This window comes from Periplaneta americana, chromosome 3 (assembly GCF_040183065.1).
Source record: "Periplaneta americana isolate PAMFEO1 chromosome 3, P.americana_PAMFEO1_priV1, whole genome shotgun sequence".
Classification (NCBI taxonomy): Eukaryota; Metazoa; Arthropoda; class Insecta; order Blattodea; family Blattidae; genus Periplaneta; species Periplaneta americana.
Genome location: NC_091119.1, coordinates 86,024,418 through 86,051,317, shown reverse-complemented (window position 1 = coordinate 86,051,317; position 26,900 = coordinate 86,024,418). Strand labels below are relative to the sequence as shown.

General features: G+C 35.4%; 1 protein-coding gene across 1 annotated transcript in view; it reads right to left on the bottom strand.

The window, feature by feature from the left end:
- The window catches only part of LOC138696232 (uncharacterized), a 143,953-nt gene extending 117,365 nt beyond the window's left edge, over nucleotides 1-26,588 (bottom strand). Inside the window, exon 1 of the mRNA XM_069820905.1 lies at nucleotides 26,449-26,588. Within this exon, the coding sequence (XP_069677006.1) occupies nucleotides 26,449-26,485 (37 nt within the window). The 5' untranslated portion in view covers nucleotides 26,486-26,588. The remainder of the gene's footprint in view (nucleotides 1-26,448) is intronic.
- Nucleotides 26,589-26,900: the final 312 nt, after the last annotated feature.

The window sequence follows — 26,900 nt, the reverse complement described above, 5'->3', positions numbered from 1 at the left end:
ATTCATAAAAATCTCTTGATTCAGCGCGGCTTCCGGTGGATGATCAGCGTTTTTCGTATTCATAAACCAGTGTTAGCGATAGGATATGATTTGAATTCTGTACTAGTAACCAATGGATAGCCGGGGCTAGCTTAGTACGCTCGTATCGCGTGCTGCGAAATGTCTATGAATAGCACCCGTAATGTTTAAAGTACCGTAAACTGAGGCGACTTTTAACTCAGTTTCCAAATTTAGCTAAGAATTTTTGGCAAAAATTGTTTTTCTAAGGCTTTAATTTTTTCATGAATAGTGATGCAATATTGTATTGTATTGTATTTACCATATAACTCAGATTTACTAAATATTTCAGTCTTAAGAGGCTAATGAATAAAAAAATTAAATATTGTGGGTTGAAGTCACCTTAGCTAGTGAGGTCACTTTGTCTCACTGATATTTGCATTGGTCCATCATGCTAACCCATCATGCTAACAAGCTCTGGGACGAAGTCACCCTTAAGTACTTATTATTTTTTTTGTTGGTTATTTAACGACGCTGTATCAACTACTAGGTTATTTAGCGTTGATGAAATTGGTGATAGCAAGATGGTATTTGGCGAGATGAGGCCGAGGATTCTCCATAGATTACCTAGCATTCACCTTAAGGTTGGGAAAAACCTCGGAAAAACCCAGCCAGGCAATCAGCCCAAGCGGGGATCGAATCCGCGCCCGAGCGCAATTTCAGACCGGCAGGCAAGCGCCTTAACCGACTGAGCCACGCCGGTGGTTAAGTACTTATTACTTTGACCTATTATACAACTTGTAATGAAATATTCAATCAGTCTATCAATATTCCCGTCATTCCTACGTGGAACATAGGGCTCTCAGAAAGCTTCTCCATCTGATTTTATTCCTGGCCAACTCCTTGATCTCACCCCATGTAATGAAATATTAGCACATTAAAACAATAAATTAGTAGGATATTAATATCTCTCATTCATTCTGAGATGTGAAAACACAGAGTGTTTTCCAACTTTCAATGATTTTTTTTTTCAAAACGTTAATTACAAACAGCCCTGTAATGATTGCTATTCTATAAGAACTTAAAGGATTTATTTCTTGACTCGATACTTTGCAATCTCAGAAACATGATATAAGCTTTCACTGGTCAGAAGAGTTGGAGCTCAAATAGTCTCCATTTCATCTTCGTCAGGATACCGAAGGGTGTTTTATAGCTTTGGCCACTTTCATCCAGAAATGCATGTCATTGCCGTAACGCTCACCTGAGCTGCTTCTGACGGACATTTGAGAACAACTCCAGCTTATTAAATGGAACCAATCCAGTTTTTCACTTTTAAGGTTTTATGCTGAATTAATCTCAATTGTATATACGAGTATGTGCTCCCTCAAATACTATGGAAATGTGGAGTTTGGTACTGTACTGTGTTCAGATTTCTCTTCTTGTCTAGTATTCTACATTTATATATTGCACTTACTATTGAATTCCTATTTCTGTTGACGGAAAACACAGCGAGACAAAGTCACTTCAGTTGTCACAAAAAGTTGCAAACATCACTGTATTTCAACAGTAGGAAGGAAGTGATCTTTGCTACTACCTAGAAGGCACAAGGAAACTAATCCTGATTGTACTGCCAGATGTTTTATGATTGTTAGGTTAGTAAAATTTGTAGAAATTGGAAACAACATAGATACTCGTACCTTTCAGTATGCAGTTGTTCGCTCTCATAGTGAGAGGTTTATAGATTATCAGTTCTGTGATTTTTTTGAAGTGGTGATTATGATTTCTAAGTGTAGCAGCAAGACAAGTTTCAGACGAATTCAGGTCTCATTTCAAATGAAGTGGACAAATCGGTATTTTTTTACTGAAGTAAACAACAAAGCAGTATGTTTAATTTGTAATGAAACAGTTTCGGTTTTAAGGAATACAACATAAATCGACATTACCAAACATGCGTCTTCGTACGATAAATTTCAGGGTCAATTTCGCAAAGACGAAGTATCCGAACTTAAGGTAAACTTTCGGGACAGCACTTCATTTTTAAGAATATGTCCACTCAGTCCGAATCTCTGGCCAGAGCGAACTTCACGGTATCACAAATAATTGCAAAGAAATCGAAGTCATTCTCAGATGGCGAGTTTGTTAAAGAATGCGTTCAGAGTGTTGCTGATATTATATGTTCCGACAAGAAAACGGAGTTTGCTAAATTAAGCTTATCGCGACAGACTGTAGCTCGTCGTATTGATGAATTAGCGGCCAATATAGAGGGAACTTTAAAATCCCGAGCCACAAATTTCGAGTTCTATTCTCTGGCACTCAGTGAGAGTTGTGATGCTAGTAATACCGACCAGTTAGCAATTTCCTTAAGGGGAGGTAATAAAGATTTCAATATTACAGAAGAATTAGCTGCTCTTGTCCCTCTTAAAGCCATTGATTTAATGGGGGTGTCAGTGAAACCTTGAACACGCTTGGTTTGAAATAGACAAATCTATCTGGTGTAACAACTGATGGAGCCCCTTCATTTGCAGAAACACGAGAAGGGTTAGTTAAATTACTGCAAGCAGAGGGGGCTGAAGTAGTCAATATTTCTGTAATGCAGTATCACCGTTTAATACACCAAGAAAACCTTTATGCTAAATCCCTAAAGATAGATAGTGTTTTGAAGGTCGTCGTAAAATTAGTCCGTGGTAAAATGTCGAAGCGAGTGTTTGATCTAAAAAACGAAATACAAACATTCATGGAGGAAAAGGGAAAACCTATTGCAGAATTTACTGACGCAGAATGGATGTGTGATTTTGCATTTCTCGTAGATATCATAACACAACTGAACGAACTTAATTCACGTTTCAAGGTAAAGATCAATAATATTGATCACTATTATATTTGATCATGTGAAGGCCTTCGAAACTAAATTGCGACTTCGAGAATCACAAATAAAAAAACAAAACAAAAATTCTTGCATTTTCCAGCTCTACAAAAGTGTAATGATCAAATAAAATTCTCAAAAGTATGCAGATATTATAACAGAACTAGATTTCAGGACTTCAAGGAAAATGTTGCAGGTTTCAGTCTGTTTTCTTCCCCTTTCACTATTAACATAGACGAGGTGTCCGAGGATCTGCAGATGGAGTGCGCTGATTTTCAATGTGCGTCATATCTAAGGAATAAATTTTACAATGTCCCCTTACTAGAATTCTATAGCAACTATTTTTCCAGGGAAAAATATCCGGGCATTAATAGACATGCACTTCGCTACACGTTACTTTTCGGCAGCACATAGGCTGCATAAGCGAGCAAGTGTTCTCCAGGATGAAACGTGTTAAGTGCGCAACGAGAACGCGAATCACTGACAGTCATCTGGAGAGTTCACTTTGAGTTGCTACATCAGTTAAACCAGATATTGGGAGACTCGTTCGTGAGAAACAGTGCCAAATCTCGCATATAAATTTACTTAATATTTTAAATTTAATAATGCGACTATTTCAATTAAACAATAATTTTATATTAATTTTAGATATGTTTAACTTATCTTTATAATGTTCAATTTGAATATACAGGAAAATGGTGAAATATTATTTTTAAAAAATAAATCACATGGCCCGCAAACCAATCCACCTTAACGACAGTGGCCCTTTGCCAAAAAAGGTTGGACACGCCTGATCAATTCAATAAAATACGCAAATATTCTTCATAGTGTAGGGCAAAAATCAAGTTCATAAATATGAAGAGTCCACTGCAAGAATGATGGATGTCATTTTTTTGTCGAAAATGAACCAAGACTGTCAATGCATAGCTTAAGACATTATAGAATGTACATAGAGAGTTATATGGCATTAACACTGATAGTCATTGTCCAGTAATGATCGGAAAATCACAGTTAAGCTTTGAGCGCTAAGCATTTCAAACTTTCAATCGCTTCTCCTGCAAAATGTATTCCAAATGACATCCATCATTCTTGCAGTGGACTCTTCATATTCATAAACAATATAGGAAGAGATATAAATACACTTTTTTTTTATAAATGAAATAAAAGTCACCTCAGTTTACGGTAGCTGAGCAACGACGATACAGATGAGTAAGCTTCGAAATATGGTGATTTTTAAAGAACTATTAGAGTTTATCTCTGTCTTGCAGATCCATTCAGAATTCTTTCATCTTCTCTGAAACAATAATTACCGCATAGCTGCAGCTGCAGAGTTACAACTTCCTTTGCAATCACGGATCTGTTACTTTATATTACATTACCCTTAAAAGAACGAGGCACTAGATCAGATTAAGCACAATACAAAATGATTGCTCATTGATATTAACTGGAGGAGCACGCAGTAACTTTCCCTGTTAATTGTTACCTAACCCCAATAGATAAACTTCTGTTCTGCAACACTATTTCCTTAGAACATGTGAACTTGATAGTGTAATAAAAGCCATGTAGAGCTGTGATTCGGGATTTCCCGGTCTCTGATCGAGTCAAAAACCCCGATAGAACCCTTGCGGTGAATTTTGGTGAAGTCCGGAGAGCCTAATTAGTCAAATCTACTCTCCTCATCTCCACGCTGGGGCCCACTGGGATCTTTTAAGATGCGGAAGAGAGTGTGGTGTGCGGAAAGCAACAGGAAGCTACCACATTTACCTTTACCAAGAAAAACTGCAAACATGGCATAATATGAGGAGACAAAGAGGAAGGCAGAAAATAGGAAAGATTTAAGAATGCTTGGTTTGTAGTGGAAGACCTGCCCTCGGGCAGAACTCTATGAATGAATGAATGAGAGCTGCGATCAGGTTCACATTTGTTTGTTGAAATTAATATTTCTTATTTTGCAAACTTAATAAAACCGCGACATTCACCGAACATTTAATTCAAAACTTTATTATAAAATATACATTCTCATTTATTACACAATTATTGAAAAAAATAATATCATAACTATTACAACAATGAACAAATATATCTACTGTAGATGTTCAGTTTCAAGTCTTTTTAAACCATAATACTCTGCCTATTATTAGAATGACTAAAGATGCTGAGAATTATCACAATCGATATTCATATGAAGAAAATTTCATCCAAAGAATTGGACTCTGGAAAGGTCACCAAAATGCTCGCTGCATTTCCACGTTGGATGGCTATTCCTATTCGTTGTCGTAGTCGTAGATAGGCCTAATTGGTGCAGCGAGGGTCTCCAGTATTACTAACCAAAATTCTACCAATCTCGGAAACCAGGTCTTTTGCTACTCTACACCACGAACCTATCATTTCAACAGAAAGGATGAATGAGACAAATTGTTTAACAGATGTTCGTATTTATGACGTTTACTGCCTATAACAGATTATGCTGCAGAGCTTGCGACTTTACAAGTTGATAGCAAGTGGGATGGAACTAAGGTACATATCCATGGATGTCGTATCCCACATCAGCGATTTTCCTCTGCTCCACGGGACCAGCTATCTGTAAAAAGTAACTAACCGCGACGAGAGCGGATTTTGTACAGTATTTATAAAATAATATACAATGACCAAGAACGATGAGTGGTAGTTTTGAAACTACTTGTATTCGGGAGATTCCGTATTCAATCCCAGGAGACGGCTATCCTGACTTGGGTTTTTCGTGATTTTTCAAGTCTATCCAGGTGACTGTTGGGATAGTATCAATTACAGGGCCAAGACTCACTTCCTTCCCAATTCTATGGTGCAATTCATACAGAGAAGACGTAGACAGGACGTGGTTTGGACGTCGGGCGGAGATATGATGCGGACATGACGTGAGCAAAGTATACTGAAGAATAAAAAATTCTTGCGACACTTTCGCGTCGCACAACTTTCATTATGTCTTGTTCAGACTTTGAGGATGCCCTGGCTCTCGTACATCTATCTAATATTAAAAAATTGATAAGGTTTTGGGTACAGTCTTTGTAGTTGGAAAAGGGACAAAAAGTATGCCATATTCCAGGAATGGCAATAGGCGCGCGTATGAGCAAGTCGCACATAGTCAGTAGTAGTCCGTCACTCGCCCGCATGCGCTCCTTTGACGCCAAGAACTGTCCGAAGACAGGTCTGAACCTCACAAATGATACCAAGAAGGCACCACTTATGAGGCAAATAGGCCAGGAGGTAATGGGATAGGGTGGCCAGTTCCTTTCTCCCTCACGGAAGAAGAGAAGCGTAAATCTTCAAACCGTTTTAAACCGGACTGAGGGGTAACATTCGTTTTTAGGAATGCAAAATGAAAAGAAATCTCTTCCACCAAACCCACTTCACGCTCGAAGATAGCGTTAAAATCTCAATCTTCTGTAGAGACTAAATCCTCTTTCGCTACAAGGTTGTTGTTAGTACCAGGCAAGGATGTCTCAAGTACAGGAAAATTATTATACTGTATGTTTTCCTCGACCGTGTATGATCATCGAGGAAAGTCGTCATTATTATTAAAGACCATGACTCCTTCTGGCTAGCCTTAGCTCTGCTCCTGTTGCTATCTGCTACAGCCTTTTTTCCCCTCGTATACCTGTCTCTTTAGGTATTTAGCCATGTTTGTCATACTTGAACTGGATCAGAATAAATGGTGTCAATCAAACTGATATCATGTAAGGGAAATATACTAAATTATTGTATTTTTTATGTTAACTGCATTGTTGGTTTTTCGTTGTGTTCAATGTAATTTTATTTCCTTTTTATTCCCAAAAAAAAAAAAAAAAAAAAAAAAAAAGGTTCCGGCTATAAATATATAAACGTTAACATACTTGAAATAAACACATGGTCAAATTAATTTACCTTTAGTTATGCCCTATTTCAATATCAATTAATTTATTACATATCAAAGCTAACATAAGCTAACTTAATAAGTAATTGACAATACAACATAAATGTGCCTTTTCTAAGGAATTTACCATTTTGAGACTATAATAATAATAATAATAATAATAATAATAATAATAATAATAAATTCTTTCAGGAAAGGAAATACATTATAGGATCTATACACCTACCTTCACATTTCATTTCATTTCATTTCATTTCATGAGCGATCGTCTTCCATATAATTATCTTTTAATGCAGTACCTTTACAATACTTGTGTCTTTTGTTATAGAGACAACGCTGTTCTTGATACAAAGTAATTAATGTTTCTTCAAATAATTCCATAGCAAATGAAAATTATTTACTTCGAACGTTCTGAAGCAGGATTTTATAAAAAAAAATGCAGTTTTATAGAAACAGCCAACAGAGGTGTTAGTAAAAAGAGCGCTCTGCGATCGTGCTATGTTTCAAAATACGCAAACGCAAGCGCGAAATTTTGGAGTTTGCAAACTTTTCTTGCGTTTATGTTAGCTTTTGCGCCTACGCATTTCATTGTGAATGCTTTCATTAAGTGACATGAGTCCAAGGTCTTGTGTTTATGTTGCGTTTGGGTTTAATTTTCATTATGAATGGGCCTTCAAGAAGCACATGATATGCAGAAAACATAAATTAAAACCATATCTACTGTCCATGTTTGATAGTATGTACAATGCTTACAATTTTCTTTAACTTAGATTTTCTCAGAACAAGCTATGTAAAGGGTTATAGAATTCTTGCACTGAACCACAGAATTCACATACCTGATAGGCCTATTTTAAAAAGAAAAATTAGGCCTACTATCGTCCTACATTGTAGCCTACATGTGTAACAATGTTATTAGAACGGTGAACAGTATTGTGAATAAAACTACTCAAACTGTTATAATGTTTTTCACGCGACATAGTTCATACGACTCAGCTTCTTCTTGGCTACAATATTTTGTCAGGGAGCATGTAATAATTTAGTTAAAATTAACAGCGACTGAGTCCTAAAATTGCAACTAGGCAAAGTTCCTTAAGTTCGAATAACTCATGTTCTGAGTACGGTAGCTAAAAAGCCGAGTCCTCCATGAACAGTCGTATGAAAAAGGGTATAGTGTTAACATGCCAGCTGTTAAAATGATTGCTATCAGTTAATTGAGCATTCTCTTCGACTCGTTTCCGATGAAGAAAAGTTTGATGCCTAAGGAAAAGGTATCCTATGTCCTTATTTCACTTAGTTACTACTGAAATGTTTTGTAGCAGTGGGGAAAAGAAAAGACATACAAATAAATGCCATCTGATTTACTATGATTTAAATGCACTAATTCATTCACAGTTTTCTGCCTAAGGGCAAGTCCATCATTCCAAACCCAGCATTCTTCAATCTTTCCTATTTTCCGCCTTCCTTTCAGTCTCCGCATACGATTCATGTAGGCCTATCTTAATGTTGTCTGTCAACTGATATCTTCGGTCCTGAGGTGTTCTCCCGTTCACCGTTCCTTTCATTGCATTCTTCAGTAGGCAGTTTCTTTTCAGACAGTGACCCAGCCTCTTCCTGATCAGTTTCAGCATTATTCCTTCTTCACCCACTCTTTCACGAATTAGTAAAAACTGATGTCGAACATTCTATTCTACGTATTTACTTAAGAACTATGAGAGAAAGGATTATAGAAACAAACCACAGGACTATAAAACCTGTGTTTTTTCTGGTAGAGAAGAACCTATCGATGATACTGTAGCCAGTTAAGGAACAACCGTTCTAATAGTGTGTGAAGTTACAACCCAAAATGGAACATCTCTTTTGTAAGGCCCACGCGACGGATCGGCGGCAGGCGCGCTACCAACTGAACTACGACGGCAGATTTTTATATTCTATATTTATTTTTATATTGTATTTTATATATTATACTTTGATCATTACCCTTGTATTGTCTCTAATTCATTTTGTATGCACTGTAATATGTCTTGGTATTTTATTTGTATTATACAGAGTATTAAAAAGTATCCAATATTTTAGGAGGTGATAGTATGCATCAAAACAAGAAATAATGTCTAATAAACATGGGTCCTATAACACATACTTTCTGAGATCTGAACACTTGTTCATAGGAGGTGCTCAATGTGACGTCCATTCATAGTAATGCATTTCTCTGCCCTAAATAAAGCAGACTACCAGATAATCTTACCGTAGTTGACACCCCTGACATGGAATAATGATACGTCGCAAGGAATACTGAAAACAAAAGTCTGGTTGAGGTTATGAGCGGGTTCAGCAGAGATGGTGTTGTGAATTTTCGTAATCAGCATGTGTAGGCTGATGAAAATCCCCATGCAGTTGAAGAAACAAGGCATAAGCACCGATTCTCAATCAACTTCTGGGCAGGCGTTCTTGGTGATAGATTAATAGGGCCATACGTGCTACCACAGAGATTAACTGGGGATCGTTATCAGGACTTTCTTATTAACGAATTAAAACAAATTTCAAAGAGTGCGTGATTCCTTACGCCGAAGGGCAGAGGAATGCATTGCCCTGAAAGGACGTCACATTGAGCACCTCTTATGGACAAGTGTTCAAATCTCAGAAAATATATGTCGTAGCACCCATATTTACTGGACATTATTTTCTTGTTTTGATGCATATTATCACCTCTTAAAATATTGGATACTTTTTTCTTAACATCCTGGATAAGTATTATAGCTGAACTGCACCTGAGCACGTGCTTTGCTCTTTCGGGTGTACTAATTTTATACATTATCTTTATAATCGAAAGGAAATAAATTATATAATTTATTGAACATTCAATTTTTTCGACACTGTTTGTGTCTTTAAATTTTTTATACATTTCCAATGTGATGCCTTCTGAAAAATTAACATTTTGACTTTGAAATATCCGCTGATAGGGATTTCTTGCGCAATGTAATAGTAACAACTTACTTGCGGAATGATTTTAGGAGTGTCCAAAGTACGACACCACTTTTAATTTGTTGATTAGGCATTGTTTGCATGCAGTTTCAGAGAAGCTAAATTTCTGTAACTACACCAATGATAATAGAAACAACATTGTTTTCTACATTGAAAAAAGTATTTCTATGCGGAGGTCGTGGTACTATTTCAGTGAACGATACTTTCAAGTGCAAAGTTTATTCAAAGCCCAAATTCAACTTCGGTAAGAAATGTTCTACAAAGATCCCCCATCAGGCACAGGAATCTTTTACGTATCGTGAATCTATGAAACAGATTTCTCAGTTTTACTTCGTTCCCAGAAAAAAAAAATCATGCTAAGATTTTATAACTTTTTACAATCCATCACCTTGGATTGGATCTGCGAACTTTGGATCCAACGACCAGCATTGTAGTCGTCAGACCACCGAGAACGGTTGTTCTATAGCAAAGAATAAATGCCTCAGCCATACTCTCTGTAAAACATGATTCTGTGTACAACATTCCGAAATTAGAGAATGGAAAATGAACAATTTGCAAAACTAAGGAAAGCAAATTGCAGTGGTCTGCCGTAAATAAGGAATATTTGTCGTCACGTTTCGTAATCTTAGTCAATCACATATTTCATTTTAGGGTTTATTATTAATTTCTTTACTAGGCCTATATTTGAAAGTTGCAGAATATAATAATTTTTTTTCACGAGCCGCTATTGTTTATCTCAATTCACTTTTTCCTCCTGCAATATTCCACGTAAAACAGAACAATGGTCTTAATTCATTAGTGCATAGTGTCCGAAAAATCGGACACAAAAGAATTTTGTTGTACAGGTTACAGTGCTCGAGCTAATTTGTTTAAAATATGCTATATTACTTCCTCAATGTAGTAGCTATATTGATTTTAGCAGTTTCTGCTTTTCAGCTTGAATTTTCAGTGTTAGAGAACACATATTGTTAAGATAGCAACCAAGCAGTACGATGTTGTGCGCAAGGGGTAATTAAATTTATAAATTAATATATTTTATAACAATGTCATTTTTTGATACTAGGTTTATACTATTGTTAATACTTCCATTATTGAACCAGCACATAAAAATCTTCATTCTTGTTAAAAGGTTTGTTGTTAACGAAGTATAAATATCAGCGTCCGAAAAAACGGACGCTATGCTCTGGATACAGTTACAATGGAAGTTGTAATACGAATGCTGTTACGATATTTTCGTTACTCTTTTTCAGCCTAAATGTGAACGAGATATTGAAATAATTGAAAATAAAGATGAAATTGCATAAGAGGAGGTCATATTTTATTATGTTATTTCGCCAGACGATGGGTTGGACACATACAGACAGCCACAAATCTGATGAACACGAAGCCAATGTCAATCAGCTTGGCAGAAAAATGCTTATTAGTGCTTGTGAATTACAGACTGCTTGTAAGGCCAGTGATGGTGTTTTTGCAATATGAAGCACGTCCGGAAAGTAAGTTTCCCTGGGGCCGTTTAGGGAAAGAAACCATTTCTTTCACGGAAAGATTTATTGGAACAGATAAAGCAACTTTTGAGCCATTTTTCAACATATTCCCCACCGGAATTCAGACATTTGTTATACCGTGGGATCAACTTTTATACGCCTGTGTCCTAGAAGTTTGTCGTCTGAGATCGGAACCAATGTGTGACAGCCGCCTGCACCACTCTCCTCCCTGACACTTTGAAAATACTGACCGGACAGGAGTTTGTTGAGGTGTAAGAAAGATGGTAATCGCTCAACCTCTTACGGCTCAGTGCATAACAGCTCTTCTGCCGGGAGGTGTGTCAACGTCCACCCTACAGCCCAGATCTCGTTCCCTAATCAATACGGTTGGAATTCCCGAGCATGGAAGATATAAAGTGCCTTTTTGATGACCACTTTACATCTGTGAAATTGTTTATGCATCTCGCTGAGAAAAGGGATTTGCGCTACGGGAACTTGACAGGAAAATAGAACTGAAAACTGTCCTCTCAGAATTCAAGAAAAAAAGTGGCAGATTCACATGACTTCAGAACCTGTAAGAACGTCCTTATTGTTCTAAAGAATGATAACAGCGTTGTTACAGCAGCCACCAACTTTGAAAACATGTCTATATCCACTAAATCTAGATGGTGAAGTGAAAAATAATGTAAAGTTTCTATTTTTCAGCCTATACTATTTTCTTCGAACTACAAAGGAATGGTAGGAGTACATTAGATCGATCAGTATATGACTTCATACAGATCCAGAATGGTCAGAAGAAATTATGATAGCCAATATTCGCATACATCTCGGACGACAGTGTAGTAAATGCGTGGTTACTCTACAGGAAACAAAATATTTGAAAAAACTTCAACAATTTCGACGTTTTTTTTTTTTAGTAGCACTGCTAAAAGCATACGGACAACCAACATATCAAGGAAAAAGTGCACCTACGAATATTAAGGGTGTGTGGTTATATGGACTGAACCCCTGGTTCAAACAGAAGATGTAGCTAAGTGCAAGGACAAACCCAAATTTATATGTTGCAAACGTAAAATATGTCTTCACCGTAAATGTTTCACAGAATACCACAACCAGTAGTAAATATATGACAATTGTTGCCTAAAGTAAAATAAATACGTGGCAAGAAGTGATTTTGAGTGATTAAAGGGATCTTATTGTTATAAAATACCTAAAATAAGAAACAGCAATGTAACTCATCAGTGTGCATAGAGTCCGATTTTTCGGACGGCCTGTATTTCTCAAACAAGAAAAAAATGAAAAGTTTTATTGCTTAATATGTGTTCAACTGATGCTAAACAGCAAATTTTTACGAAAAAAATTCTTTTAAATATATAATGCAACTTTATGCACTAATGGGTTAATATTAATATAGAAGGACTTCCATAATCAATTCCATAATAGATTTTCGAAATCTAAAACTCCCAAATTAAGTTTTTACGAGTGTTGTTTCAAAATGTATATTTATTTTTAAAATGTAGTTGAGAATGTAGAACTTTCTTAGGAAAAAAATAGAGTTATTAGCATACTGTTATTATTATTATTATTATTATTATTATTATTGTTGTTGTTGTTGTTGTTGTTGTTGTTGTCATTGTTATCAGGCTTAAAAAAACAATTTCACACTGCAACATAATCAAATTAGTTGTTATCCATTGCAGCATTCGAATAGTCCTATTGATTCGAATCCATCAACATCGCTCTCCTTATATAGCCTGAAAACACTTCGAGGACATTAGGATTTATACCAGTCATTTAATTATATTTTAATTACACTTAAAAATTATATGAATTAAGTAGGCCTGCAACATTAACTGTAACTAATTATTTAGCAAGCCTGTTCTTCGAAAAAAATTATTAATAAATGGACGAGTAATAGGTCTACTAAGTAAAAGGACCTAAAAAGAGTGAATAAAGTCCTAAAAAATACGTCTTATGAAGTTTTCACATTTCTTCTTGAACAAACACAAGTGAAGGAAGACTAATTTTATAGCATCAGAATTAGCTTCGAAACTAGGGATCCGGAGCATACATTATGAATTCACAATTCGCAAAGTCATAACTTTAAATGAAAACATGAAAACATTTTTCAGCACTGCATGTAGGAGAATTGTCTGCGGAAAAACGGAGTCAGCCACACGCTTAAATTCAAGGCAGAAACGAGCACAGGTATTTTAGCAGCGCATCGTCACCTGGCACGAACCTATTGTTCAAGTGGGAATAAAAACAGTAACGACAATTTAATGACTCATGGAATTTGGGACTTACATGCGACTCGAGTCAACAAACGACTGGCACAAGAGACGAGGAAAGATAACAGCAAGGAAACGGAGAGACCGTACTAATAAAATTATTGAAACTGAGTACGCATTTGTGGCATCAGCGCTACACAAGAATAACGCAATTTTTATTTAGGAATTCTCTATAATGCAGTGAACTATTATTTTCACACAGAACTATTAATTTTACATCTCTATAAATTTCTGTTTTAAGCGTCGTATTAATTTATATCACACTTCTGCATACTCCGCTCGACTCCATCCACATCCCTTTCAGTATTCCCTCTACTTCCCATTCCATTCCATTCCATTCTTGAGGTTATATTCATATGTAGGTATTATTTTTGTCCAAATTAACAGTCTCTTCTGTCCAATGTTATCCAAAATTCTTTCTAATCTTAGAATAGTAGTGTTCCTTACATTTTCCCACGATTTCCTACCGGCTCTTTTCCAAAAACCCATCTGCTGTACATACTTTATTGTTTTTATACCTAATAACTGCCAACAAGGGACACTAGGACTGATTTTTGCAAAAAAAAAAAAAAAAAATGACCAAAAAATTAATTCTAGTTTTTTTTTTTTTTTTGTACGAAAATATAACTTGGACATTTAGAAATATGAGTTTTCTGCCTCTGTGTTCTCTAACGTCAAGGAGAGATTTTTTTATATAGGCCTGCTCCATATCGTCCCTCCTCTGGCAAACTAGCGAAAGTTAAAAATAAGTGACCCTGCACTTAAGGTCTATATTGCACTATTTAATAGTGCAATATAGACCTTAAGTGCAGGGTCGCTTATTTTTCACTTTCGCTAGTTTGCCAGAGGAGGGACGATATATCAGTATTGTATCTCTCTTCACAAATTTTCCTTTTTCTCGAAACTACATTTATGAAGTTCAAAATCCTCTGTGCGCTTGCAGTTTCCACCAAATTCAATGAAAATATTCACACGTTGCCTTGCATATATTACCTGAGACCTACAATGAGAAATGTAATGAATCTTGAAAATTAGGAGCTAAAAATTATTATGTCAAAACTGTGAACAAACAGGTGTTTGGTTTTCAAAACTTTGTGACTATACTAGCCTAGAAATCATGAATTTCTCAACTTCAAAATATTGCCCTGAATCAAGAGTCCGTATGAAAAAAAAAACATGAACTTGCTGTATTTAAATGTAATGTGCATGAAACGTTTTAATTATACTATTAATTTGAATAATTAAAATGAAATTAACTTCGAAATTAGCAGTCCGGTTGAGCTGAAAATTTGCGTACATCATATTCTTACTACATCTAACAAACGGTTAAAAATTGAAATAAATCGGATTAAAATTGTAAAAATTTCAAAACTCCATCCTAGTGTCCCTTAATATAAAGATAATGATAATAACGATACTGATTACCATCATCATTATCATCATCATCGATTTATCTTTGAGATGTTCTACGAAAAGCAAAGGTCACGTTAATAAGTTGATATTTTTCCATTGCAAGTTTATCGAGCGTACGTTGTTTGAATGGCAGATTTTTGCAGTTTTAATGTAGATGTTTGGAGGAAGATCAGTCTTCTATAGACTTGTATACACATTTTTTTCGGAATAACTGCTGTATAAAATAATGCAGTAAGGATTATTATAATTTTTTTTTTAGGTTCCAGTTAATGCTTATTAGCCAGTTCTCTTCAGTTAATACAGTTTAGTTGAGTAGTTTACTCAGTCATGTCACTGGAATACTTTGTATTCGGTACGGAAGCAATAAGATAAGTAATTGTATTTTTTATCCTAGTATCATCATCATAATCATAATCATCATAGTAGATGCATTGCAATTTGAAATATATTTATTTACTTTGACATATATCAAGTGTTGATGATATTTGAAAAATTGTAATGAGATATTTTTAATTACTTTAGTGCTCAGAGAGTGTATTTATTATGCAGTATATCAGGCATATTATGTGTGCGATCTCGAATATCCACATGTTTAAATTTTTTTGTCTAGTTAATGTAGTTACTGATTTTAGGGCTTGATTTAACAGAGTGTTGTTCAGATGCATAATCAGTTTGTTCAGAAATAATTTGTCTTATCGTATAAAAATATTCACAGTAAGGTGACATGAAGTCCATAGTTATTGTCTCTGATAATCTTACACATTTTAATGAAACAGTAATACCATATCTGGATAGAATACTTCAAGAAGTCAAACCTGCCACAGAAAGAATTGAAATATGGTTTGATGGTCCATCATCACAATTAAAAAATAAATTCATTGTTTCTGCTCTGAAGACAGTGTCAAGTAAGTATAAAACAAACATATACTGGAATTATTTTGCAACGGTCCATGGAAAGGGACCAATTGATGGAATCGGTAGGGCGTTGAAAAGACAAGTGTGGACTAAAGTACGACGGAGGAGAGCTGTCGTCTACGATGCACAATCTTTCTTTCGTCACGGCTGCAAAAGACTTAAAAATCCATCTCATTCTTACGATAGGAGATGATATTAATTCAAGAACCAAACAACTGAAGTTGAAAGGACTATTTGCTACAGCTAAAACTACTGAAGGCATTGCAAAATGATATTGTATTAAACAGGAATTTAATGGCAAATTGAATTTTTTTTCGAGTAACAAAAATGGAGGACTACAGTGAATAATCCATAAAAAAGGGCAGCATGTGCCAGGTGATCATAACTGGCAGGTATTTACATTATTGATTATCCAGAAGTTTAATTACATTTGAAGAGTTCGCGGGAAAAACGATGAATGTCACAGTTTTCTTAAGGTTGATGTTATTATCTAATTCAATGGATCACTGCGAAATTTAATGTTGTTCTTATGAAAAATGGTAAAAAGGAGAATTATCACCACGAATACAGTAATCCTTTCCTTTATTTTCTATAGAAACAGCACTACATCTTGCACTTATAGACTCAATTAGATCATTATGTAATCCTTAATAGAAATGTGACATTCATCGTTTTTCCCGCGAACTTTTCACTTTCATTTTCTTTGGTATTTCATTTTTTTTTTTTTTTTTTTGTAACACGAGTCTTGGTATGTAACATGAGTCACATACAAAATAAATTAGGTTTGTTAATTCTGTAAATGATTTGTTTTATGTTGTATGCGTTATTGCCCTAGATATTTTTCCTTTTATTATAAAAATACCATACGTATGTTGGACAGAATATAAAGAGAACAGATTCTGTGTCATATTGAAGGAGACATGTTTCAGTAGGAGATATTTTTGTAACGTGAGTCACACACAATAACGTTATATTTTAAATACAAAATAAAGCAAATTAAATGACCATTTTTATTTAACAGTATTTAGTGTTGTTATTTCCTAACAAAGACTTATCAGGCATTATTTATTTGTGTAATTACTGTTTCCATTATCCATTAAATTCCCAATTTAAGTGAGTCAAAGTGTAACGTGAGTCACATGGAATTACACATCAGTTTGTAAGTTGCATACCAGTGAAAGCTAATGTTTGAATACATATTTTACTCCAGGAGGTTTTCGCGTTCAGCCACGACCCCACGAGTGGCGCTCAGAGTAACAACCCGAAGTCGCCAGAAATGGTTTTCACGCTTACGTCTTATCTATATTAATTCCTATTTTCTTAGAAATCTTCTACAATGAATTAATTTAGAAAGAGTACAGGTATAATAAAACTTTAGTTATTTCCTCATAGCACATAGTGGTGCGCGACAATGACAGTTCGTTACTTTTAAGTAAATAAATAAAAGTTAATTTGATTTATTTACTTACGCACGTGTGTTGAAAGTTTAACTTACAAGGCCTACTGACAACATCGGTAAGGTTGTTAAAAAACACGATCGGCCAAAAAGTAATTATTTCAGGCTTCCACTGTGTCCTCTACAGTGCGACATTTTTTTATATTTCCACCGCGTGATCATATAGAGACGTAGCTGTTGGATCTGCTACAGACGGGAAAAATGTTAAAGTTCAATATTCGAGAAAGACATTTCTGAATATTTATGACAAATGGCTTTACAAAATGTGACAACACTGTTCACATTGTTGACATTATAAGACGTGCTACCAGCACGTATAGGTCGCGCCAGGGATTTTGGCAGATGGATTTTCTTAATGCAATCTGGAGAGCGAGTTCTCACCGCTTGCAAGATCGGCTGTTATCTCTGTCGCAGTGGAATGGGTAGGACATAAGAGTAAACATGCACGCCCGAGTATTTGTGCACTCTGGACAGTCACCTCCAAAAACGAAACAAATATTACAGTAGTCTATACGTGTCTTTGGTATTCCCAAGAAACTTGTTCGATTAATTAAAATGTGTCTCAATGAAACTTACAGCAGAGTCCGTATAGGCCAGTTTCTATCTGATGCTTTTCCAATTCACTGCGGGCTAAAGCAAGGAGATGCACTATCACCTTTACTTTTTAACTTCGCTCTAGAATATGCCATTAGGAAAGTTCAGGATAACAGAGAGGGTTTGGAATTGAACGGGTTACATCAGCTTTTTGGCTATGCGGTTGACGTGGATATGTTAGGAAAAACTCCACAAACGATTAGGGAAAACACGGAAATTTTACTTGAAGCAAATAAAGCGATAGGTTTGGTGGTAAATCCCGAAAAGACAAAGTATATGATTATGTCTCGTGACCAGAATATTGTACGAAATGGAAATATAATCTGTTATATATATGGAAATATATATGTATATGGAAATATGTTAATCCTTAGTCAATAGATAAGACTGAGTTTTACGAAATACGAACATTAAGGGATGGAAAATGGGAGGCAGTAATGATCAAAATAATTATACCGATTTATTTTGTTTAACCAGCAGACGTGCAGCCTTTAAATTTAATACAAAGATTCACTCATAAAATTGGGTTAGACTATTCATCTCATCTCTCAGAATTGTTTCTAAAATGTATAAGAAAAGTAAAAAAAATTCAATTTCACGTAGGCTAGTCCCTTGAAATAATGTTTTTTTTTTCCCCGAGCAGAGAAAGAAGTCGACGATTTTAAAAATTCACTAAACTATGTTTAACTAGAGACGTAAAATTTAAAGTGAAGGTTAATCTCTACAGTATTGGTTACACATCCTTAGATTTTTTAAATACCATATCCTAAGGTAATAATGAAAAAGGCAGAAGAGAGTGAGAAATCTCATGTCATCCGATCTCGATGAAAGTCGATATATGGGGATCTTTGCGATCATAGAATACGAATAAGGTATTATTTAGTCCGACTTTCTCCCTAAAGTGGGACAAAAATGGGTGAAAAATTAAATTAGATATCTTAGGGGTTTTCGAGACGAAAATTACGAATAATACAATTTGTGCGAATTCAATATGGCAGTTTCAGTACTATGAATTGTATTTTAAAAAATTAAACATCGGATATCGCACAGGTAACACATGTACAGTATTTAAGGGGGTATGTAACACCTTTTGATAGTAGGCCTATACATTTAGTAAAATCCAAAGTGTAATTTCTACATATTCTGAATGAACGTTGTGCTGGAATTTAGTATAGTCATCAGCCAATACCTCTAGATTAATAAACAACTTTTTACAATCCATAAAATACAGTATTTATTGTGAATGGTAATTATATTTTTCAATTGGTGCAATTTGTGCAGGGAAAATTGGTTTCTCCGATATTTTGTACGATTTCGAATATTTTAAAATGCTTTCTTCTCTGTTCTATTCACAATGTGCGTGTGAAGAAATTATTGCCTTTGTAATATCCATTACAATCCCATTTATTATACTCTTATATAAATCTAACTTCCGCAGCATGCAATTTTACCCAATTAACCAAATTATATTTTGATTATTAAGAAGAATCGTAATTTTATTAACTTCAATTGTCGCACCACCAGTAGACGATCCCTAGATTATTACTGGACAAATCTTGTATATTGATCTGGTAAGGGTAGAATTTTCCTTTTAATTAAGAATTAATTTAATTTAGAAAATGTGGGAGACGTATTGTAAAATCATTGCGAACGGAAGTCATTTACATTTATTAAAGGTATTCTTTGAGTAGGACTGTACCGTGGTGTGTTTCATAATAAGGATAATTGATATGAGCTGCTGTTATGAAAATATGAACGACTCAGAATGTTATCGCATCTCATTCTCGCAGCTTACAGAAACAATATTGGCTCGCCTACTGGAAATGTCATCGAGGTCATCTGCCAAAATCGGTGCCTCCGACTATACTAAGATCTGCTATCGATGTTGATAACAAGGAGCGCCATTAGTAACAGCTGTTCGTGTGTACGAGTAAATATGAATATACATAAACACAAACGTTACACACCAGCTAATTTGACATACATTTCTTAATCCTTATCAGCCACGGTAATCGAGTTTTTAGAATAATGGATGTTTTCAGTGTGCTGTTTTTCAGAATGGTGATAAAATCGGAGTCCACGTTTTAAGATTGCCACATAGACAGAAATCACGACTGAAATGTACTAATAATGTTAAAAATTATATTTAAAAATATTACGCACGTAATATGACTTATGATGAAACAATTCTGATACAAAAATTGTCATGACTAGTAAGTGGTGGTGGAAATGGTGGTAGTACTAGTGGAAATACGTAGTAAGCGAACATTGGCCAATAAGAAATGTCTCGTGCACAGTAATGAACATTTTAAATTTGAGATGGGTTTTAAAGTGAGAGATGATGATGATGATGATGATGATGATCCATTTAGGGCATTTCAAAACCTAAGTGGTTTTTAGCCTCATTCACGATATATCGCCAGTCATCTCTGTTCTCTGCATCTTCTTGTTGTTCTCCCACTGTACAAAGATTATCATATACTTGGTCCTGCCAACGGAGAAGAGTTTTACCAAGAGGTCTCTTACATCTTGGAGAATAGTCGAAAGCTTTACTTAGAAGAGAGTCTTCATCACGCCGTAGAACGTGTCCAAGCCAACGTAGTCTTCGACTTTTTATTAAGGCTATTATGTCCGGATCTTTATAAATATCCCTTAGTTCCTTGTTCTTCAAAATTCTCCATGTGTTATTTTCTTGAATGCGACCAAAAATCTTCCTCGAGATTTTGTTCTCAAAAGTAAAAAGGGATTTTTTTTTAATACCGTATCGCGGCAATATAGGAGAGTTGGTAGGATTATTGTTTTATAGCATCTTAATTTTGATAATCTAGAAAGGAGTTTGGAACTAAACAATTTATGAAGGGAGTAATAACACTTATTTGCCGTAATGAGCCTATGTTCAATTTCTATCCCAAATAAGCCTCTTTCATTAATTATACTTCCTAAGTATTTAAATTCAGTAACTTTTTGAAACTCCCAATCATATATTATAAGTGACCCTCTATTATTTGAGGCACGTGATATATTCATGTAGTAGTAGTAATAATAATAATAATAATAATAATAATAATAATAATTATTATTATTATTATTATTATTATTATTATTATTATTAATCCTGTGCTCTGGCTTAAGTGGTGGTGTATATCTAACGCATCTTACCTATAATGCAATATGTCATAATATTCGTTCATTCATAGTGTTCTGCCCAAGGATGTCTTTCACTGCAAACTCAGCATTCCCCAATCTCTATTTTCTGCCTACCTCTTGTCTCTACTCATATAATCTGATATCTTCTTCTACCCCGAACTCTTCTACCGTTCACCATTCCTTCCAGTGCATCCTTCAGTAGGCAGTTTCTTCTCAGCCACTGACCCAAATTTTCCTTTTCCTCTTTCTGATCAGTTTCAGAATCACTCTTTCTTCACCCACTCCTTTCAATACAACTTCATTTCTTATTGCCTGTCCACTTCAAAGGCTCCATTCTTCTCCATATCCACATTCCAATGCTTCTATTCACTTCGTCGTAATGCCCATGTTTCTGCCCTATACAATGTCACACTCTACACAAAGCACTTCACTGATCTATTCCTTAGTTCTTTTTCCAGAGGTCTGCAGAAGATGCTCGTTTATAAATATACACTACATAATAATGTAATCTATACTAATAATAAATCTGTAACCAAAATTGTTCTGGTAATTTTCGCTTTTCCAAAATAATTGGTGTTAAAATGTATAATTAACCATCCTGAGACCAAAATCGTATTTCTGAAATTTTTTTTGTATGTCTGTCTGTCTGTATGTCTGTCTGTCTGGATGTTTATCTTTTCACGCGATAATGGCTGAACGACTTCTATGAAAATTGGAATATAAATTAAGATCGTGTTAACTTAGATTTTAGGCTATAAGGCATTCAAAATAATTTATTTAAAAGGGGGTATAAGGGAACCTGAATTAAATAAATCGAAATATCTCGCTTATTATTGATTTTCAAGAAAAATGTTACATAAAAAGTTTCTTTAAAAATGATTTTCCGATAAGTTTTATTCTATGCAAAATTTTGATAGGACTGATATTTAACGAGATATAAGAGTTTTAAAATAACAATGCGTTTTATCATTGCCGCATCAGACTAATATAATGAAATTGAAACAAATGACTGCGCCTATTTAAAACGGCCTTGCACAATAATAGGAAGATATTCATTTAACGATGGAAATATATATTATAAATGTAAAAATGTTTTTTAATATTAATATACAGAGAAAGTTTGTATGTTTCTATGAAGTAATCTCAGAAGCTACTTAACGAATTTGGATAATTCTTCCACTATTTGAAAGTGTAGTTTCTCTAGATGGACATAATACTATATGTCATTACGGTAACTCCTGACTGAATCGAGGACTGAGGTAAGATTAAAATAGATCCTTACGCACAGAAAACTTGATATTCTGTCGAAATATTGTATTACTTGATTATTTAAACTTTATTTGGTCCACATAAAATACTATAATTTTATACATTTCTGTTTCTTTTTGTCCATAGAACAAAATAATATTTTTAAGAGTTTTACAGATGAGTATTTTTACTGGACCAGAAATACAGCACATAGGGAGTAAAAATTAGTATTTTACCGTTGAGCTCACTGGAACTGAGTTGTTTTACGAAGGTCACGAAATGGCGTTCGTGCGCTCATAATTTACCCATATTCGTTTCCTATGTTTTTTAATATAACATTTATGTACCACATTAATTTTAATTTTTTTATTTACATAAACAATGATGCACAACCGAGCGAGTTGGCTCAGACGGAAGAGTTTGAGACTCGCATTCGGGAGGTCCCGGGTTCAAACTCCGTGGCTGACCAAAGTGACTGGTGTTTTTCATGGTTTCCCTTAGTCATAAATGCAAATGCCAGATTCAAAATTTACATGCCATGATTCATCACCGCCTCAATTACCAATACAAAAAACATTAATCAAAATATATAATCAGTTACACAACTGAACACAAGCCATCTACAACACATAATAGAAACAAAAACTCAACAAGAATAAAAACGACCCACTAGTATATCCACACGTTCTAAACACGCAACATGACCACAGATGTTAAAGCGTGTATAAATAAACTTAACAAAGTTAAAGATGCACAGTGAGGCCAACATAAAAAATTATCTTCGTACGCAATTGACATTACGTACGTATTGACATTAATTTGGAGTGATTTATTAAAGGATGCATTCAAGACTAATTTAGAATAATGTTAAACGAATTGTCCTTGCGCAAAACGGATGTTCCCTGAGCCAAATGATCCTATTGCAATTATTTTCATATAATAACAATTACGAAAAATGTTAAAGGAATTATCTTTGCACCAAATGAGTGCTCTCTGGACCAAAATGATCGTATTTTAATTATTTAAATACAATTTCAATTAAGTAACATATTAAACTATTTATCCTTCTATCAAACATGGATGTTCCTTCCACCAACTGCCCTATTTTAATTACGTAATTATTTTATATTTATTTCTAGCAAATGCAGCGAAGGCCACGAGTAGGCCTATGGCTAGTATGATAATATAAAATACGAACTATGAAATGGAATGGAATTTCGGGAAGGGGGCACTACGATCCAGCACTGCGACCTTTCAAGATCTATTGCGTTAACCCTGAAGCTAGACGCATTTTCAAACCCACACCGGCTACTTACACTAAGGTTCGCTGCGTACCCAGGTTTCGAGCAGGCAATCCCCTTCGTTCCTTGGCTAGCCCTCTCCATGCGCCGCCAGCCGGCGTTCGGGGATTGCTATGGAATGATGACGAAATGGATAAATGTTGACGGAATGATATAGGTGTCTAATATGAGGAAACAAGAGAACCCGAGAAAAACCCAAACGGCGACCTTGTCCGTGCCAAGTCCCATTATGGATTTTTGAAAGAAAAATTCCAGGCCTGACCGGGATTCGATCCCGGACAGCCTGCGTGACAAGATGAAGATCTGACTACTCAGCCACCACAGAGGTAGGCTAATATATAATTATATTATTCCAATAATATATTTTGATCTGTATTCTGTTACTTTCATTTATCCAAAATTATCTACAGTTGCCAACAGTTTGACGGTTTGTTATTCAGTTCCTTTTGATGCTTATGGCTCACCTAGTCGTCGCTTTTCAAGATTGAATATTTAATTATCATTTCTGTAATACTGTGCTAAAACACAGTTACTGGTACCTTGATTTGAAATTGATGTATTATTTTTATTAAAAGTAGGGATATTATTTCTTTCAGCAGTATCCCTCTTTTCACTCTACAACAATTATTACTGCTGTTAGTATAGTACAAGTAGAAAAATAACTCTGTTACATTGACAGCTGTAGGTTTTTTTAAGCAATAACCCAAGAGGGGATTTTTTTGGGTATGATGTTGCATGTCATGTTCATATTTCATATGATAGAACGATCATAGGCCCTAAGGTGTTACTCTTTAAACGCTACTTCAATCTAGCTAAACCCGGTCCTTTTCATGAGATAAACTTTGTCCATAGATCTAAGCTATGTGTATTAAAAGAACTTGTTTTCCACTTACAGCTTACTAACGCCAAAAGATACTGTATATTGTTCAACATGCATTAAAACAACCAAGGGAACACTTATTTTCTATTTACGAAACACAATTGAAGCAGTGAGATCAGTAACCATTCAAGTCCACTTCTGGCATTCATTTTTTGCAAATTTGAAATTAAATTTTGGATATGTCCACAAGTGTTACAACTTTAAAAGTTGATATACTACATTGTCTTGATCTCTAAAACAACCAGAAATAATTACGTGCAAAAATAATAATTAGGTAAGAAATAAAAAAAGTTTTTTTGCATTTTTCTCAAAACTTGTGTAAATGGACTTGAACGGTTATTGATCTCACCGCTTCAATTATCACGGGTGTCATGTTCCAGATGAATTAAAAATTACTACTACACCTGTTCCCTTCTTGTCAGGTAACAATATCATGGGATGTTGTGTTGGAGGTACTTGTATGACACCCTGGTAACACTCGTTTATTGCGTGTCAAACAACGAAGTGCAAGATGTTTTTGTATGTTTTATTAAAACAAAAGATAAATTACATGTTGATTTATACTTTCCAGTAACAGTATCACGGAATATTTTATTGTACGTAGTTGTATATTGAAAGACCGCAGAAATCAAGCGGTTTTAAAACACATCTAGAAATGCAAATCAAGATTTCAGGTATAACTCCCTGTAAAGTTGATTTGAATAATTTCGAGGGAAAAATTGTTCCGGAGCCGGGTATCGAACCCGGGACCTTTGGTTTAACGTACCAACGCTCTACCACTGAGCTACCCGGGAACTCTAACCGACACCGATCCAATTTTTCCCTCTATATCCACAGACCTCAAAGTGGGCTGACAACCGTCAAGCAACCAACTTCGAGTGCACACTAACTCCGTGTGACTTAAATTGTGGTTTTCTGTTAACGAACAGTGACATGTATTATGCAAATCAAGATTTCAGGTATAACTCCCTGTCAAGTTGATTTGAATAATTTCGAGGGAAAAATTGTTCCCGGGACCTTTGGTTTAACGTATCAATAATACACGTCACTGTTCGTTAACAGAAAACCACAATTTAAGTCACACGGAGTTAGTGTGCACTCGAAGTTGGTTGCTTGACGGTTGTCAGCCCACTTTGAGGTCTGTGGATATAGAGGGAAAAATTGGATCGGTGTCGGTTAGAGTTCCCGGGTAGCTCAGTGGTAGAGCGTTGGTACGTTAAACCAAAGGTCCCGGGTTCGATACCCGGCTCCGGAACAATTTTTCCCTCGAAATTATTCAAATCAACTTTACAGGGAGTTATACCTGAAATCTTGATTTGCATAATACATGTCACTGTTCGTTAACAGAAAACCACAATTTAAGTCACACGGAGTTAGTGTGCACTCGAAGTTGGTTGCTTGACGGTTGTCAGCCCACTTTGAGGTCTGTGGATATAGAGGGAAAAATTGGATCGGTGTCGGTTAGAGTTCCCGGGTAGCTCAGTGGTAGAGCGTTGGTACGTTAAACCAATGGTCCCGGGTTCGATACCCGGCTCCGGAACAATTTTTCCCTCGAAATTATTCACATCTAGAAATGTTGTGTTCAAGATACATACATATATATATATTTTTAAAATCATGTTTAATCAACCAAACAAAATATCATACGTTGTTTTCTATTTGACAGACAAAAATATCACGTGGATGTTTTTGTCAGCATATATTTTATTAAAACATGTAAGATTGCACTCGTTTTTAGCTTATCATGACAATACTATCACTCATTGCGTGTTCAGATTGTATTAAAACAGCCAAAAGCACACTCGTTAACTACCTGTCGGACAACATTGTCACGGGATGCTGTATCATAGTTAAATGAATATAAACGACATCACAATCATTGCTAATAAACTGTTGTTTTTACGGAATACTGAACCATGTGCAAGCGGTTGTTATAACAACGACCAGACTCGTCAACTACTTGCCAGACAACAATGCCCCTGGGTACTCACCCATCCACGGGATTTCATCTTGTTGCATCTCCACCATGCTGCCAACTGTTGCTGCACGCGTCACAACCTCACAACATGCGCACAAGCTCTCTACCCGCAAGCTTGCGGGCGACTGACATTGCCGTTCCACAAACCACTAATATAAACTCTCCCTCTCTCGCACTCGGCTCATGACGGTCGCCGCCGTTTCATTTCTACGAATTGAGGAAGAGGGATGAATATGAGATTTCTGTATTCGCAAGGCTTTGATGTCACTGATATAGGTACCAGGGGGCGTTGTATAATTGTATATGCAGATAAAATGTTGTTTGACGTCACATTATTTAATCATTTCGGCTGGCGTTTACTGTCAAATAATTTTTTAAACTTTATCTTGTCGACAGTAAGGACAAGTTAAAAAAAACTGTATAAATATTAGTGCTGTCGATCGATCAAAATATTTAATCGAATAA